This window comes from Neofelis nebulosa, chromosome 13 (assembly GCF_028018385.1).
Source record: "Neofelis nebulosa isolate mNeoNeb1 chromosome 13, mNeoNeb1.pri, whole genome shotgun sequence".
NCBI lineage: Eukaryota > Metazoa > Chordata > Mammalia > Carnivora > Felidae > Neofelis > Neofelis nebulosa.
Genome location: NC_080794.1, coordinates 86,055,804 through 86,071,797, shown reverse-complemented (window position 1 = coordinate 86,071,797; position 15,994 = coordinate 86,055,804). Strand labels below are relative to the sequence as shown.

The following is a 15,994-nucleotide window of genomic DNA, read 5'->3' as shown; positions in this document are numbered from 1 at the left end:
AGGACATGTTGAAATGCCTGTCAAATATCCAAGGTGGAGGTGACCAGTCGGTGGTTGAACACAGGAGACTGAAGTTTAAGAGCCAGGATTAACAGGACCTATAAGTGAGAGTCCCCCACGTGTGGATGGCATTGAAGCCGTGAGACCGGATGAGACCACACTGGCCCTTTTAGATCTCCATGAAGTCCTGAAGTTGTACATTTGAGAATTTGATCAGTGTGAGGAATATATATTTATAGTAAATCGAACACGGAGAAAAATGCAGAAGAGGACCATTGAACTGTGAAACCTAAACCAGAGTTTCTCAGGATAGGTTTCACGACCTTGTTTTACTTAGCCCCTTGCAAACTTTATCTTTCCGTTTCTGTGAACTGTATTTCTAGAATGACTGTGCCAGAGCCAAGCATCTGAGTGACTAAGATGTAGCTCCTCTTACATCAACTTCTGATTCTTTGTTGTTGAGGTGGTTTCGTGTTACGTTAGGTCTGTAGTATTTTAAAATTTTTTTTTTCAATGTTTTTTATTTATTTTTTGGGACAGAGAGAGACAGAGCATGAACGGGGGAGGGGCAGAGAGAGAGGGAGACACAGAATCGGAAACAGGCTCCAGGCTCCGAGCCATCAGCCCAGAGCCTGACGCGGGGCTCGAACTCACGGACCGTGAGATCGTGACCTGGCTGAAGTCGGACGCTTAACCGACTGCGCCACCCAGGCGCCCCTATTACAACTTTTAAACGAGTACTTATTAAAATACTACAGACCTGGGGCGCCTGGGTGGCGCAGTCGGTTAGGCGTCCGACTTCAGCCGGGTCACGATCTCGCGGTCCGTGGGTTCGAGCCCCGCGTCAGGCTCTGGGCTGATGGCTCGGAGCCTGGAGCCTGTTTCCCATTCTGTGTCTCCCTCTCTCTCTGCCCCTCCCCCGTTCATGCTCTGTCTCTCTCTGTCCCAAAAATAAATAAAAAAAAAAACGTTGAAAAAAAAAAAAAAATTTAAAAGTTGTAATAGACTCACTTCAAAGGGCGGTCCTTGACAAATTATGCAGTCCCAGTTTATAGGTAAGATAGCTTTGAAAAGGAGCAAATTACCAATCTTTTTGATTCTTTGGAGTGCAACATAGTTTCTGCTGGCAACAGAACAATTTTTACTAAATTTTATTTTGAGTGGCACGTAACCTACAATATTTGTTTTCCCTTACTTAGGATGGTATTATTAAATTTGCCAAAGGCCGAAACATGGATCTCTTGTATGTGTATTTAATTATATCCCAGAAAATATTGACACGGCTCATGTCAGTTGCAGGATAAATGCAGGGAGGTGTCCTCCATCTTGAAGACTCAGCCACTGCCCCGTCGAAATCCTGAACTCCGAACTATAGAGCGGCAAGAAGTGCATCTGAGTAGTGAAAATAGATGTCACAGACTTCATAGCTTTGCTCAGACTTACTGGAGTCAATATAGAACCCTTTGAGGACTCGACCTTACAGGTCTTCCTGTCAAACAAGCCTAACTGGTTTCTAACATGCCAGGTAGGAGAGCAGGTTAGAAAAGCAGAGGGGGGCCTCACGGGGCAAGCTCACTGACCAAAGTGGGACGTGGGGACTGAATCTCTGCAGAAAAGTGGCTCTTCAGACCAGTAGTCTGGCCTTTGACCCGTGGACGCTTAAGGGAAGTCTGAGGACATCGTTCTGTTTAGGAACTGACGTAATGGTGACCCTGAGGCATGAAGAGAGAGATCGTTTTAGTAGGCAGAGCTTTGGTTATCTGTTGCTGCAAGACGACAAACTACCCTGGAACGTAGTAGCTTCCAGGAGCGGTGGGTGACCCTGAGTTCCCTCTCACAATTCTTTGGGTTGACTGGGTTCCTGTGGGTGCTGCTGTTGCTGGCTGTTGTGTTGGCTGGGCCCGTGGGCATCTGGAGACCTGACTGGGCTGGAGCACTATCCGTGGCTTACCCACATGACACGCCTGTGCTTTCTGTCAGCAGAAGCCCAGTTTTGGTCTCTTCCCAGTGACCTTTTCACGTGGCTTGGGCGTCTCACCCAATAACAGCCGGCTCCCACGGGGGTGATTCAGGCATGTGAATATCTTGGAAGTGGTTCAGCATCACTTGACTGCCTTCTTTTGATGGCAGAGATTCACAGGGCCAGCTCAGAGTAAAGGGAGAGGAAATAGAGTCCGCCTCTCCAGGGGAGCAGGGGCAGAGCATCTGCCGCCATCTTGAATCCACCATGACAGAGAAATGGGTGGATACAGCTATACAGTGTACGTGTGGTGAAGGGGCGAGGGGACCCTGAGGTCTCTAGAAAGATGACTCTTCAGAAAACTTGACTGTTCCCTGGGGGTTCAAAGTGCCCGAGCCTTTATAAATGTTACTTTCAGTACAGGATAATTTCATCTTTAAGGAGTATTGTAAAACTAAGAGAAGCATTTCAGGGGTGTATATTTGGTAAAAATAATAGCTGTGCTTTTTTTCTTTTTTGAAGTAAAACAGTTCAGAAATAGTACCTCCAACAATCATCAGTCATGGCAACAATTTAACTTACCTGTCAAATGAGAACCCCCTAGAAGGGATTCTAATCAGAATAAAGCAAAAGTTGAACATAAAACTAAATGTTAACTTCTCTTAAGCATTGGGATTTTCTGATTCTTGGATACCTTCTCAACGTTAGCTTGTCCTGTGATCTCAAGCCATCGTGTTTCTTGGATCTATTCTGTGCCACCCATAGGGGGGTGGCAAAGAGCTGGGCCGTTAATCCATATTACATTTGTGTTATTACATCGTTGTAACTCCAGTTTAATTTGGAAACAGTGGCTTCCAGAATGAATTTTGAAGAACTCTACCTTTGAGGAGCTCCAACATCCTTCCCCTCCCCGCCCCCCCCCCCCCACCTCTGGTTATTAGTTTCTCCCTCTTTTGGCCTATTTTTGTGTGAGTTCTAAAACTCTTGGTCCTGACCCCAAAAGTATCCTTATGTGTGTGTCTCATGGCTGGTTTATTAATGGAGGCCCTGAGAAGGCACTCAGCAGGGGCTTCTGGAGTGTTTGTTTCCCTGGAGCCTGGCTTGACCAGTGGGGAAGCCTTTTTTATTATGTAGGTTGAGGAGTTAGCCCTTTGAGCCCCAACAGTCTAAAGCAATAGTTAGGATAAATGGAGTGCTGTAAAAAGAGTAATTTTACTGACAGTATCATGAATGGCATTTTATGCTCTGCTCTTTTTTTACTTGAGTTTTTCTGACTTTTTCGTGTGTTCACCTGCTTAATGTGAAAAGACGCTTACTTTCAGCAATGTTGATTTGGATTTTTTAAAAATCACTCCTGACTGGAAGATCACTTACCTGACAGGTAGGGAATACGTTACTGGTGTAAAAAAAATCCACCTCCCTTGCCTGACATTGTCAACTGGCACAGGCAAATGGAAAATGAAGTTTTAAAAAAAATACTCTCTTTTAAACTAGAGGGTTTCTTAATTAAAAAAAAAAAAAAATAGAGACTGTCTGGTAACCAGTGTTAGGGGAACACCCCCTGGGCCCTGACAGTCTTCCCTGTTACAGGGCCCAGCATCTCCCGTAGTGGCGTGAGAGACCCTGTGGTGGGGCCTAACAGCCACCACATCCCCTGGTTGCTGCTTTTGCTGTCAGGGCCTGCGATCGAGGTCAGGCCGAGAGCACGAGGTCCAGCGTGGAACTGTCTCCAGGCCGGCGGGGAGGAAACGCAGCTGCCCCAACTTGAAGAGCGAGCCTTGAATTATTCCTCAGCTTTCAAATAGGCCACAGAAATGACAGACCATAGCCAGTTCCCAGAAAAGAAGAACAAAAAACCAGTTAACGCTTTTGTTTTGAACACCTGTGCTTTTTCTCCTGAACACCTTGTATCTGATTTTCCTTCTTTGTCTGTCTGTTGGTAGCGTGGTTTACTGACTGTCATTTAACGTGCTCAAGAGTGCTTCGTGAGCCGGGACCGTAGGGGACCCAGCGGAGGCGACCGGATGCAGACTTGAGGCACTCAACTTGCCCAGACCACGGACTGAAGTCTTGGCAGTTAGGACACCGGAGTCTGCGTCCGTGGACTTTCAACCCTGTTGGCGGTGGGTGATTGTCGGAGGAACCCGACGTAGGATGCCGGCTGCTTGAGCTCCCTCTCGGACGAGATGGAAGAAGAAGAGCTGGAAGGTCCCAACTCTGCGTCCGAGAAGCGCTATTTCCCAGAATCCCTTGATTCCAGCGATGGGGATGAGGAGGGGATTTTGGCCTGCGAGGACTTGGAACTTAACCCTTTTGATGGATTGCCTTATTCGTCACGTTATTACAAACTTCTAAAAGAAAGAGAGGATCTTCCAATATGGAAAGAAAAATACTCCTTTATGGAGAACCTGCTTCAAAATCAAATTGTGATCGTTTCAGGAGATGCTAAATGCGGCAAGAGCTCTCAGGTGAGTAGCCGCTACGAAATACCATTTGCTTTATGTGGTACTTTTGTGTCACTTAAGTAATTATAGTGTCACAGCACGGTGTTCAGTTTTGATAATAATCTGGTCGTCTAGGAATTTGTCCATTTCTTCCAGGTTGTCCAGTTTGTTGACATACAGTTTTTCACAGTATCCTCTGATAATTGCTCGGAGTTCTGAGGGATTGGTCGTGACAAATCCGTTTTCATTTGAGATTTTATCTATTTGTGATTTCTCTATTCTATCTGTTTCCTCTCTCTTTTCTTTTTGAGAAGCCTGGCTAGAGGCTTATCAATTTTGTTTCTTTTTTCAAAAAACCAACTCTAGGGGCGCCTGGGTGGCGCAGTCGGTTAAGCGTCCGACTTCAGCCAGGTCCCGATCTCGCGGTCCGTGAGTTCGAGCCCCACGTCGGGCTCTGGGCTGACGGCTCGGAGCCTGGAGCCTGTTTCCGATTCTGTGTCTCCCTCTCTCTCTGCCCCTCCCCCGTTCATGCTCTGTCTCTCTCTGTCCCAAAAATAAATTAAAAAACGTTGAAAAAAAAAAAATTTAAAAAAAAAAAAAAACCAACTCTTAGTTTCATTGATCTCCTGCTCTTGTGAATTCTGTATTGTTAATTTCTGCTCTGATCTTCATTATTTCTCTTCTTCTGCCAGGTTTGGGGTTTCTTTGTTGTTCTGCTCCTAGTTCCTGTAGGTGTGCTGTTAGATTTTGTATTTGGGATTTTTCTTGTTTCTTGAGATAGGCCTGGATTGCAATGTAAACAAAACAAAACAAAGCATTAGCAATGCAGACACAGCAGTTGTGACTTACCTAGTTTTATTTATTAAAGCCAGCTGAATAACAGTTAATTATATGTATGTGGGTGTTGATTGTGTTTAGTGTGCCACAACATTTTCTCTAGAATGGTAGATAAAAATCCATTCAAATTATTTCATCACATATTTTAAAAGATGTGATCAATGTTATTTGCTTCTCATAGACTTGGGGGTTAATTGCTCTGTTTACATGTCCAGCAGTCTGATGATCAAGGCATTTGGACATGCTTATTGGTGAAGCCGGTTAAGCTCCAGAAATCTAACAGCACAAGAAAATTTTTATTTTCCAGACTATGAGAAATAAGGAAGTGGTCACGTATCATCCTGGCCTGAGGTCATACATTTCGGGATCTATTAGGGTAAATAGTTCATGAAAAATGTATATTGTCCAGGCCGCTGTTGTTCTGCTTGAACTTCTAGATTTGATTTTAGTGGTATCTATATTTTACCTTTAAATTATAAAGCAAGCAATATTTCTGTTATAAAATTCATGCATGGATTCTTATGAAAAATGAGAATTAAAATAGACCATAAAGATGATCTGACAGTGGCCCAGAGGGATTGGATAATTTGACTAACTAATGTCACATACTTTTCTGAGTTGGAATTATAAGAGGACTTTCTACGATACATTGCCACGTTTGTTACCTTTGGGGCTTACTTGTTCTAACTTGAAGGGAGGAAGGCTGGACAATAGGTGGTTTTTCTTTAACTCAGCTGCCAATGTCAAGGGTTTGCTATGAACTGTTACTCGTTAGGGTGAGTTGTTGTTACAATGAATGCTTTTGGCATGTTGGCAAGAAGCTCCTGCTGAAAACTGAGTGGGTGTAATATTCCTGGTTACTGTGGACAAATGGCAAGTTGAACATTATTTAAAATCGGGGGCACCTGGGTGGCTCAGTTGGTTAAGCGGCTGACTCTTGGTTTCGGCTCAGGTCATGATCTCACAGTTCTCAGGGTGAGTTCGAGCCCCGCCTCGGGCTCTGCACAGAGCCTGCTTCTGATCCTCTGTCTCCCTCTCTCTCTCTCTCTCAAAAATAAATAAACGTTAAAAAAATTGAAAAGTGATTTAAAGTTGTTATTTTGCAATAATTCAGAGTTTTAGAATAAGTTTGCAAAAATAGGACAAGGATTTTCCACATGTTGTTTCCCTAGCTTCCCCGGATGTTAATATTTCACCACATTTGCTTTTCCATTCTCTCTCTTCCCATACACACCCACACCTACACACACGCTCACACACACATACACACCTACAGACACGCACAGTTTTTATTCTGAACCCTTCAAACGTTGATGATACGAGGCCCTTTGCCTCCAAATCTTTCAGCAAATATTTAGCACAAACAGAGCACAGCCGCACTGTAATGATCCAAGTCAGGGATGTAACATTGACATTTCATGATTCTCTAGTTTACAGACTTTCAAATCTCATCGATTTTCCCACTAATGTCCTTTATTTTTATTTATTTTTATTTGTTTATTTTTTTAAATATGAAATGTATTGTCAAGTTGGTGTCCATACAACACCCAGTGCTCATCTCAACAGGTGCCTTCCTCCATGCCCATCACCCACCCAACCCCTCCCTCCCACCCCCCATCAACCCTCAGTTTGTTCTCAGTTTTTCAGAGTCTCTCATGGTTTGGCTCCCTCCCTCTCTCACCTCCTTTTTTTTAATGTCCTTTATAAAAAAAAAAAACAAAACATTTTTCCAGTCTAGAATCCAAAGTACATTGCACTCAACGGTCATTCCTCTTTAACCACCTATAGTCTGAAAGGGCTCAGGTTTTCCTTGTCCTTCCTGACCTTGACATTTTGGAAGAGTGTCTTGTAGGACATCCCTCAGCCGGCATCTGTCTGATGTTTCCTTAGGATTAAATTCCAGTTGTGCGTTTGTGGCAAGAAGACCGTGGAGGTGCTGTGGCAGCCTCCTCGGTGCAGCCTCTGCGGAGGCATAACGGTTCTGTCCCTGATGCTAATTAAGTCTGGTGCCTCGGTAAGGTGGTGGCTGTCTTGTGCTTCACTGTAAAGTCACCATCGTTCCCCATCATTGAGGAGGTGGGGAGATGCGGGGCGCCTGGGGGGCTCTGTCGGTTGAGCGTCTGACTGCAGCTCAGGTCGTGGTCTCACAGTTGGTGAGTTTGAGCCCCACATCGAGCTCTCTGCTGTCAGCACGGAGCCTGCTTCCGATCCTCTGTCCTCCGCTCTCTCTGCCCCTCCCCTGCTTGCTCGCTCTCTCAAAAATAAATAAAACAGAAAAAAAAAAAGAGCTGTGAGGAGGTTCTCGTACCCACTGCCTAATTGAAGAAGTAAAACACCGTCGTTCTCAGAGGCTGCCTTCCCCATATTTTACCCTCTTTCCTCCACGGAGTAACTTGGATTCATTATTTCTCGCTTTTCTTTTTATAGATTTACCGTATTTTTTGGTTATGAGCACTGTTATTCTGGTTAGCCAGTTTTCACTTTTTTTTAGGTTTATTTATTTTTGAAAGAGACAGAGCACAGGTGGGGGAGGGGCAGAGAGAGAGAGGGAGACACAGAATCCGAAGCAGGCTCCAGGCTCCAAGCTGTCAGCACAGAGCCCTAAGCGGGGCTCGAACTCACAAACCGCGAGATCGTGACCTGAGCCGAAGTCGGACGCTTAACCGACTGAGCCACCCAGGTGTCCCCAGTTTTCACTTGTAAAGGGACATATTATTGTGCTCTGACACCAGCCCGTCCTGCCCAGGTGTTACTGACATTCATCCACAACAGTGGCTCTCTAACTTGAGCCTATCAGACTCACCTGGAGGCTTCCTAAAACCCACCTGCCATTTCCCACCCTCCTGCCCGGCCTCAGTTTCTAGTCCAATAGGTGTGGGGAGGGGAGCTGGCATGGTTAACAAACCTGCGGGTGATGCTGACGGTCTCGAAACCGAGCTTTGAGAACCACAAATGATCCTGTTGCTTTATGGCTGGGCTTCATTTGGTTTTCCCTTTGATGGTAGCCCCTTGCCTGAATCTACCGCAGTTTATATATCCTTTCTCCTGATGATGGGCATTTGGGTTGCTTCTGGGGTTTTGCTTTTCCCAAGTGTTGTGACGAGCATTTTGCCTAAGTCTTCTGTGAGATATTTTCAAGAGTTTTTACACAATGGAATTTTTAAAAAGTCAGTGTTTCACTTAAAAAAGTGAAAGTGGGGCGCCTGGGTGGCTCAGTCGGTTGAGCGGCCGACTTCGGCTCAGGTCATGATCTTGCAGTCCGTGAGGTCTGTGCTGACCGCGCAGAGCCTGGAGCCTGCTTCGGATTCTGTGTCTCCCTCTCTCTCTGCCCCTCCCCTGCTCATGCTCTGTCTCTCTCTGTCTCAAAAATAAATAAAAACATTTTTAAAAATGGAAGTAAAAGATACAGGAGGTAATTTGAGACCATGTAAAGTACGCTTCTCGTCACACGTGCACCTGCTGGTGTTACTGTCCTCAGATCACTGTTTGACATTAGGACACTGGTGCCAGGTGCCAACCGAAGTGGTGACTTTTCTAACTCTGACATTCCTTCTACGTTTAGTATTCGGAATTCTTCTGTAAAGCTGAACTTCCTCTTCGGTGTTTATTTGCTCATTTATTCGTTTCAATGTGGGCTCATAAATTCTTTCCTTATGCAGTACCGAGCCCATTTATTTTGTTGCGCGGATTGTCCCCGACGTGGCCTGCGGGATGACTTCTGCGTCCTTCTGACGGTCCCCGTCATTCTTGGCGCGTTTCTTTGCTCTCTGGCCCCGTAGCACGTGACAGGCCCATCTAGTGTGTTCCCTGTTCCAGTCTTAGAAATAGCCATTTTCGGGGCGCCTGGGTGGCTCCGTCGGTTAAGCATCCAACTTCGGCTCCGGTCACGATCTCGCGGTCCGCGAGTTCGAGCCCCGCGTCGGGCTCTGTGCCGACGGCTCGGAGCCCGGAGCCTGCTTCGGATTCTATGTCTCCCTCTCTCTCTGTCTCTCCCCCACTCATGCTCTGTCTCTGTCTCATAAATAAACATTAATTAAAAAAAAAAAAGAAAGAAACAGCCGTTTTCCTCAGGCAGCCCTGGTCCCTTCAGGTGGAGAACTGTACTTAGAAACCAAGATCTGGGCACCAAGTGGCATTGCCATCAGCTCGTCGTGGTTTCTAGGCCCCGTAGGCCCCGTCAGGAGCTAGGAGGCAGGTGTGTGGGTATGTGTGCTACCTCTCCGTCTCCCCCTGTAACTGTTTCTCTGTCTGTAGCTCTATTTCTCTGCATTTCTCTCTATTTCCGTCTTTATTTCTGTCTCTCTGAGTCTCCAAAACCATGAATTCGTGCTGGTGCCTCTGATGCCAGTTCCACAGCACGGGGCTCGCTGTGGCCCGTCTTGCTGCCTCTGAATAACTCCCTTCTCTAACCGTGAGGAACCTGACACGTGATCACGATACGTGGTATCATTACTTGTTCAGTCCTGGAATGCATGCTCCGTGTAGTTTCAGAATTGCTTTAGCCCGCTCTTTTGGTTAGGAAAACACCAAATATATACCCTCTGAGTTTTCTTTTAGAATTTGAGACCGCTAAAGCCAAGACTTGTCACCCCACACCGTGGAATACGGTACGTCGATAGCTAGCAATGGTCTCTCGTGCTGCCTTCGACTTCTCAACCGTTTTCACAAATAATGCTTGTTTTCTGTTCATCGGGAAGTCGGTGTGTATCTTCGGGGTGAGAGAAATCTAAGTAGCATGGGAAATCTAAAGAGATGGGAAAGTGGGCCTGTTCTAAACCAAATTAAGTATCGGGAGCATTGGTTGTTTTCTCGGTTCTGGAAACAGCCCGGTTATTTTTGTTAGCTTCCGAGATGATTTTCTGGTTCCTCAGAGTTTCAGCCTTTCAAACAAGAGTTTGTCTTTAGACCCAAGCCTTCTAAAGAGGACCACAGACATTTTGCAGGGTCCAAAAAATTCCATCTCTCTCTGGTGCGGCTGGCGTTTTGTGACCGCCCGAGGGAAAATAGGACAACCTTTCATACATTTATAGGACCTTTTCCTATTGCCTTTTCTGGGGGCAGCTTTATGAAAAAGCCCGACAGAGAACGAAATATTTTTAGAACTGTCTCTTCTCTTTGCTTCTCGCTTTCTGGCTTTTGTCCTGAAATTTCCCAGGAAGTGGACGAGTTAGTGAGGGGAGTAAGCGTGATGTACCTGAGATTTAACCTCAATTCAGAAACTCTATGGTATAGAACATCTCCACCCCAGTAACTGAGCAAACTTGTCCACCATTTTCTGCTGGTACATTCTACCTGTGTTCACTCACTGTCGAGATACGTACAAATTATGGTATCCAGGGACGTGTGACATTTAATTCCGCAGGGGACCCACTCCTCAGTAGTGTGTCCCGACATGGTGGGTCCCCTGGGGTGGCCTTAGGAGCGTGCTCAGGGGTGGTCACTTTGCGGGAATGTTTCTGTAGGGACGCATACCTTGGGGTGAATCGGAGGTCCTCTAGGTGCCTTTCAACTCTGGGTCCCTATGATTCTGGCACTGGAATAAGAGTGAGCGATCGGAGCCATGGCTCTGGCTGCGCCTTCCGTGGTCCTACGGAGCAGAAGGGGAACCAGGCTGTCGCTGACAGGTGAGTGACATAACCTGAGGGCTCGGAGGCCTTCGGGACTAGGCTATATTAACAGGGGTAGAGCCGTGTCTGGCTCACTTCACTTCTGCATGTGTCCATTCGATGAGGTGAGACCATCTCTGCCAGTGGGTGGAAGGACACGAAGTGCTCCACGGATGTAACTCACGTGGCTGTCTTCTCGCCACAGTGGCAGCCGTGGGCCCGCACACGGTTGCCGCTGCTGCTGTCCTGGGCCTGCCGGATCGGGCCCCCCGAGGACCCCGGGTCCCGGCTCTCCCAGGTCACAGCCACCGGCCTCCATGCCTGCTGCCTGGAGAACAGAGTGTCTTTTCTTCCCTTTGTGACTTTGTACAGCGTAGAAGTCCAGCTACTAACTTGCGTTGATGGAGCCTCGAGGTGGATTAGACTCTGGTTACTCAGAGGACTCCTTTCGCCTAGTCTCGTGCCGCACATGGGCCAGCGTCCCGGGGATCTCCTTGCAGGCAGGAGACGAGAGCGGGGGACGCACGTTCTCACCGCGCACTGCGGCACTCATGGCCCACCGCGCCCAGCCCAGTGGCGGCCCAGCCGGGCTCTGGGACAGAACGGAGATGTGCTTCCCGGCTCGGGCTTTCACACATGTGGCACGTCACGCAGTCCAGGCAATGGCATTCAAAACCTGGGTTGAGGGAGTTTGAAACGGTTGTCCGGTGAGTTCAGAATGAAACTATTTGCAGTCGTAATTTCTAGTAGGGCGAGTTTCTAGACCAAATACGTGAATTTGGGTGTTGTCTACTGCCCACACTCCCAGATCAATCTGTAGATGGGTTATCTTATTTTCTTCTATTCATGTGTCAGAGGGGCAGGTTCCTATTTTGTTCACCAGGTTGCACAGCTTATGCCAAGTTCTAAAAGGATACTTAAGGCACACAGTGGCCTAGAACTCAGTGTTTCTCTCTGGAAGGAGTAAAGCCAAATGATGGATCGAAGGGTGCAGGTACTTAAGTGCTCCAAGTTCTGGCATTTGCAACTTAGATACGTTCTTAATACTGGGGGGGGGGGGGGGGGGGACTCTCTCCCACAGAGAAACAGTGGAAGAGAGAAATGAAATCTCGAACAGGTGCATACTTCGCTGGTAAGAGGCTACGGTATATTAGGACAAAGCCAAAGCCACTTCCCGAGGATCAGAATCCGGGCAGGAACGGCACAGGGTTTATTGTAGGTGCGGGCGGCGGACGGGCGTGCCCTGTGAAGCTGTATTCTTGCCTTGAAATCATGAAATGTCCACAATTTGCTAAGGCACCAAACCTATCGATGAGCCCTAGCTGGCTTGGAGTGATCCAGAAGGTGTGTAGGACCAGAGAAATTGTACACAACGGGCCAGATGATTCCCTGTTTTCTTTCCCTCGGCGTGTCTGTCGCTCACTGCTGCTCCCTGCATGTGGCTGTTCCGAGGGGGCTGTGCGTGGTCCGCAGTCAGAGCCACGTTTGAGGGGGTTCCCTGCAATTAGCCACGACTTGTGCTCATCTAGTCACTTGGCCGTGTCCGCAAACGTCCTTACATTAAGCACAGTGTGTGTGTGGTCAGTCTTGCACTCTTTTTTATTGTTGTTGTTTTTTTTTTTTAATTTTTTAACATTTATTTATTATGGAGAGACAGAGCATGAGCAGGGGAGGGGCAGAGAGAGAGGGAGACACAGAATCCGAAGCAGTCCAGGCTATCAGCACAGAGCCCGACGCGGGGCTCGAACTCACGAACCGTGAGATCACGACCTGAGCCGAAGTCGGACGCTTCACCGACTGAGCCATCCAGGCTCCCCGGATATTTGTTTCTTCTTATGCAGTTCGTCTGCTAGTGAGTACGGCTCAAGCTTCCTTTGCAGTTAACGTCCCTTGGTTTTATTACTTCTCTCCCATTATGAGTTCTGAGTCCAGGACTTTTCCCGTCCTTCTATTATGATGATACCCTTAACTAGCCATCCATCCAGATATTTATTATGTCTGTTATGTGTCAGGTCCTCTGCTAAGTATTGGGGAAATTGTGATCCACACATGTCCAGCTTAAGGATTCTCCGTCTAGTGGAGAGACAAAAATTCAAACAACTGGTTTTAATACAGTTTTCACAAGAATGCTGTGTAGAGTCTCAGCTAGCGACCTGGAGAGTGGATCCCGACATGAAGGCAATCAGGTTCAAAAAAGTAAGGGTTTGGTAAGGACTTAAAAATTATGTGCCGGGGAATGAGGGAGACAGAAAATTTTATGTGAATTCCCTCTTAGGTGACCTGGGATGGTGAAGCAGTTCAAGGTAGAGTATCCAGAACCGTGGGCTTTTGAAGTATTTCGGGGGCGCCTGGGTGGCTCAGTCAGTTAAGCATCCGACTCGTGATTTCAGCTCAGGTCACGATCTCACGGTTCATGGGATGGAGCCCCGCCTCGGGCTCTGTGATGACAGCGCAGAGCCAGCTTGGGGTTCTCTCTCCTTGTCTCTCTCTGCCCCTGCTCCCCTCGCCTTCTCTCTATTTCAAAAAAAAAATTTTTTTTAATAAATAAAAATAAAATATTTTTGGAAAGTATAAGGAATTTGTTTATTCATCAAAAATTTATTGAGTAAAATGAACTGCAATTATTTGGTGACCAAGAGAGACAGCCTGTGGTCTCCCAGGGCTGGCTCATGGTCTAGTGGGGTGGGTGGACACCAGGAACAGCCCAGGAGCTGCAGGTCGTGTGAGCCATGTGTGGTCTTGGGTAGCACCCTAGGGGGTCTTCTGCCTCTGGGGTGGGGGGGGGGGGTGGCGCGGGCACAGTAAGCATTGTGGAGAAAACGTCCCAGGAGCTTAGACTTGAAGGGTAATTCCTCTGTGCAACCCATTTTATGGAGAGGAAACTGAAGCTTAGAGAAATTGTGATTTACAACTAACCAACTAGCTGGGGCACCTGGATGGCTCAGTTGGAAGAGTACACGATGCCCGATGTTGAGGTCGTGAGTTTGAGCCCCACGCTGGGTTGTAGAGATTACAAAACAGAAACAGAACAAACTAGTAACAAACCAGACCTGGAATGCTGGCCTTTGGCCCCTGTAGTGCCTTGTTGTTTCCTCATGTGCCTTGATTCTAGATTTCCTGAGGTGGTACCTTAAACATTCATCTTCCGTAGGACAGAGTGGGCACTGAACCCATTAATTACTGATTAGTTTTCAACCTGTTAATAAGGCTGACCCCTATCTTAAATGGAGGAAGTACACTTGCAGTGTTGACGGTTAGGGATTTGCAGTGCGCAGCAGTGGCTCATTTTGGAGTTACTGATGATTTCTGGCCAAGTGTCAAATTACAGTGAGGATTACAATCTAAGAGTTCTATGACGGGTCTAGTAAATAGCAAACCTCAAAATAATTAAACATGTGAAAACCTCTAAAGATCTTAGATCTATTTAAAAGCACTCTCAGAGTGGCGTCTGGGTGACGGTCAGTTGAGCGTCCAACTTCGGCTCGGGTCATGATCTCGCGGTCCGTGAGTTCGAGCCCGCATTGGGCTCTGTGCTGACAGCTCAGAGCCTGGAGCCTGTTTCAGATTCTGTGTCTCCCTCTCTCTGCCCCTCCCCTGCTCATGCGCGCGCGCTCTCTCTCTCTCTCTCTCTCTCTGTCTCAAAACTAAATAAATGTTAAAAAAAAAAAAATTAAAAACACTCTTAGAATGATCTGTTTTAAAAACACATGTCATGGGGCACCTGGGTGGCTCAGTCGGTGAAGCATCCAACTCTTGATTTTCAGCTCAGGTAGTGATCTCATGGTTCAGAAGTTTTGAGCCCCACATTATTTCTGTGCTGACAGTGGGGAATCTGCCTGGGATTCTCTCTCCGCCCTTCCCCCTGCTGGTGCTCCCTTGCTCTCAAAGAGATAAACATTAAAAAGAAGAAAAAAACATGTAACAAAGTATTATTTATTGATAGCACCTCAGGTTATAGCGTACAGATGAAACAGGTACTTGCTTTTTTATAAATTTTTTTTTAATGTTTATTATTTTTGACGGGGGAGAGAGAGACAGAGACAGAGCATGAGTGGGGGAGGGGCAGAGAGAGAGGGAGACACAGAATCCGAAGCAGGCTCCAGGCTCCGAGCCGTCAGCCCAGAGCCCGACGCGGGGCTCGAGCTCACGGACCGCGAGATCATGAGCTGAGCCGAAGTCGGATGCTCAACTGACTGAGCCACCCAGGCGCCCCGAAACAGGTACTTTCTAGTATACTAATTCTCGCACAAACGAACTTGATACAGTAAATGGATTTTTAGTGTAAATGACTCAGCAGCAGCGTCGGAATCGACTCTTTCCAAACCTGGATGGGGTGGTTGACTAGCTCCCCGGGCTCATTTTACATTGTATATGATAAATGCTAGTGTACCTTAGCTTCTCTTACCAGGGATGTGTTGAGGCTTATTTGGTTATTTTGTTACAGCCATTTAGGTTTAAATGTAAATGCTTTAATTTGGAGTCACAGAGGTGCTATTTAATATTTCCATTGCTTAAGACACAGTAGTCGATACCAGAAGCCATAGGTCTCATGGAGCTTTCTCGCAACTGGAAGAAAATGACCGTCTGGGGCGCCTGGGTGGCTCAGTCAGTTAAGCGGCCGACTTTGGCTCAGGTCATGATCTCGCGGTCCGTGAGTTCGAGCCCCGCGTCGGGCTCTGTGCTGACCGCTCAGAGCCTGGAGCCTGTTTCAGATTCTGTGTCTCCCTCTCTCTCTCTGACCCTCCCCCGTTCATGCTCTGTCTCTCTCTGTCTCAAAAATAAATAAACGTTAAAAAAAAAAAAATTAAAAAAAAAAAAAGAAAATGACCGTCTGTAAATCCATTAGTCTTTTCAGAAACACAGCTGAGGTTAAAAATGTGTTGTTGTTTTTTTTTTTAACTCTGCCTTTTATTTTTATCTGGTTTTTTTTTTTTTTCTTCTCCCCCCCATCTGGAAGTGGTCAGACTCTCACAGCCCCTGCAACCTCGTGTTTGGTCCTAACTCTATTCAGTGATTTTCCAGGAATCACCCTGTGCCTCAGCACAGATCGCTCAGTGTCCCTAACCCGGGTGCGTTGCAGCCCCGCCGCACGACCAGCGGTTTCCCTGGCGGAGGAGAGGGCGAGTTCCTTCCGGAGGAGGCTGATC

The 15,994-nt window shown here is 47.0% G+C and overlaps 1 protein-coding gene across 4 annotated transcripts in view; it reads left to right on the top strand.

The window, feature by feature from the left end:
- DHX32 (DEAH-box helicase 32 (putative)) overlaps positions 1 to 15,994 on the top strand; it is a 53,512-nt gene that overhangs the window by 10,367 nt on the left and 27,151 nt on the right. For 2 of the 4 annotated variants that reach the window (XM_058698082.1, XM_058698081.1), the window contains exons 3-4: positions 1,294 to 1,525; positions 3,904 to 4,428. In XM_058698082.1, the coding sequence (XP_058554065.1) occupies positions 4,147 to 4,428 (282 nt within the window). In that variant the 5' untranslated portion in view covers positions 1,294 to 1,525; positions 3,904 to 4,146. The remainder of the gene's footprint in view (positions 1 to 1,293; positions 1,526 to 3,903; positions 4,429 to 15,994) is intronic. The other 2 variants (XM_058698083.1, XM_058698084.1) reach the window with 1 other exon arrangement.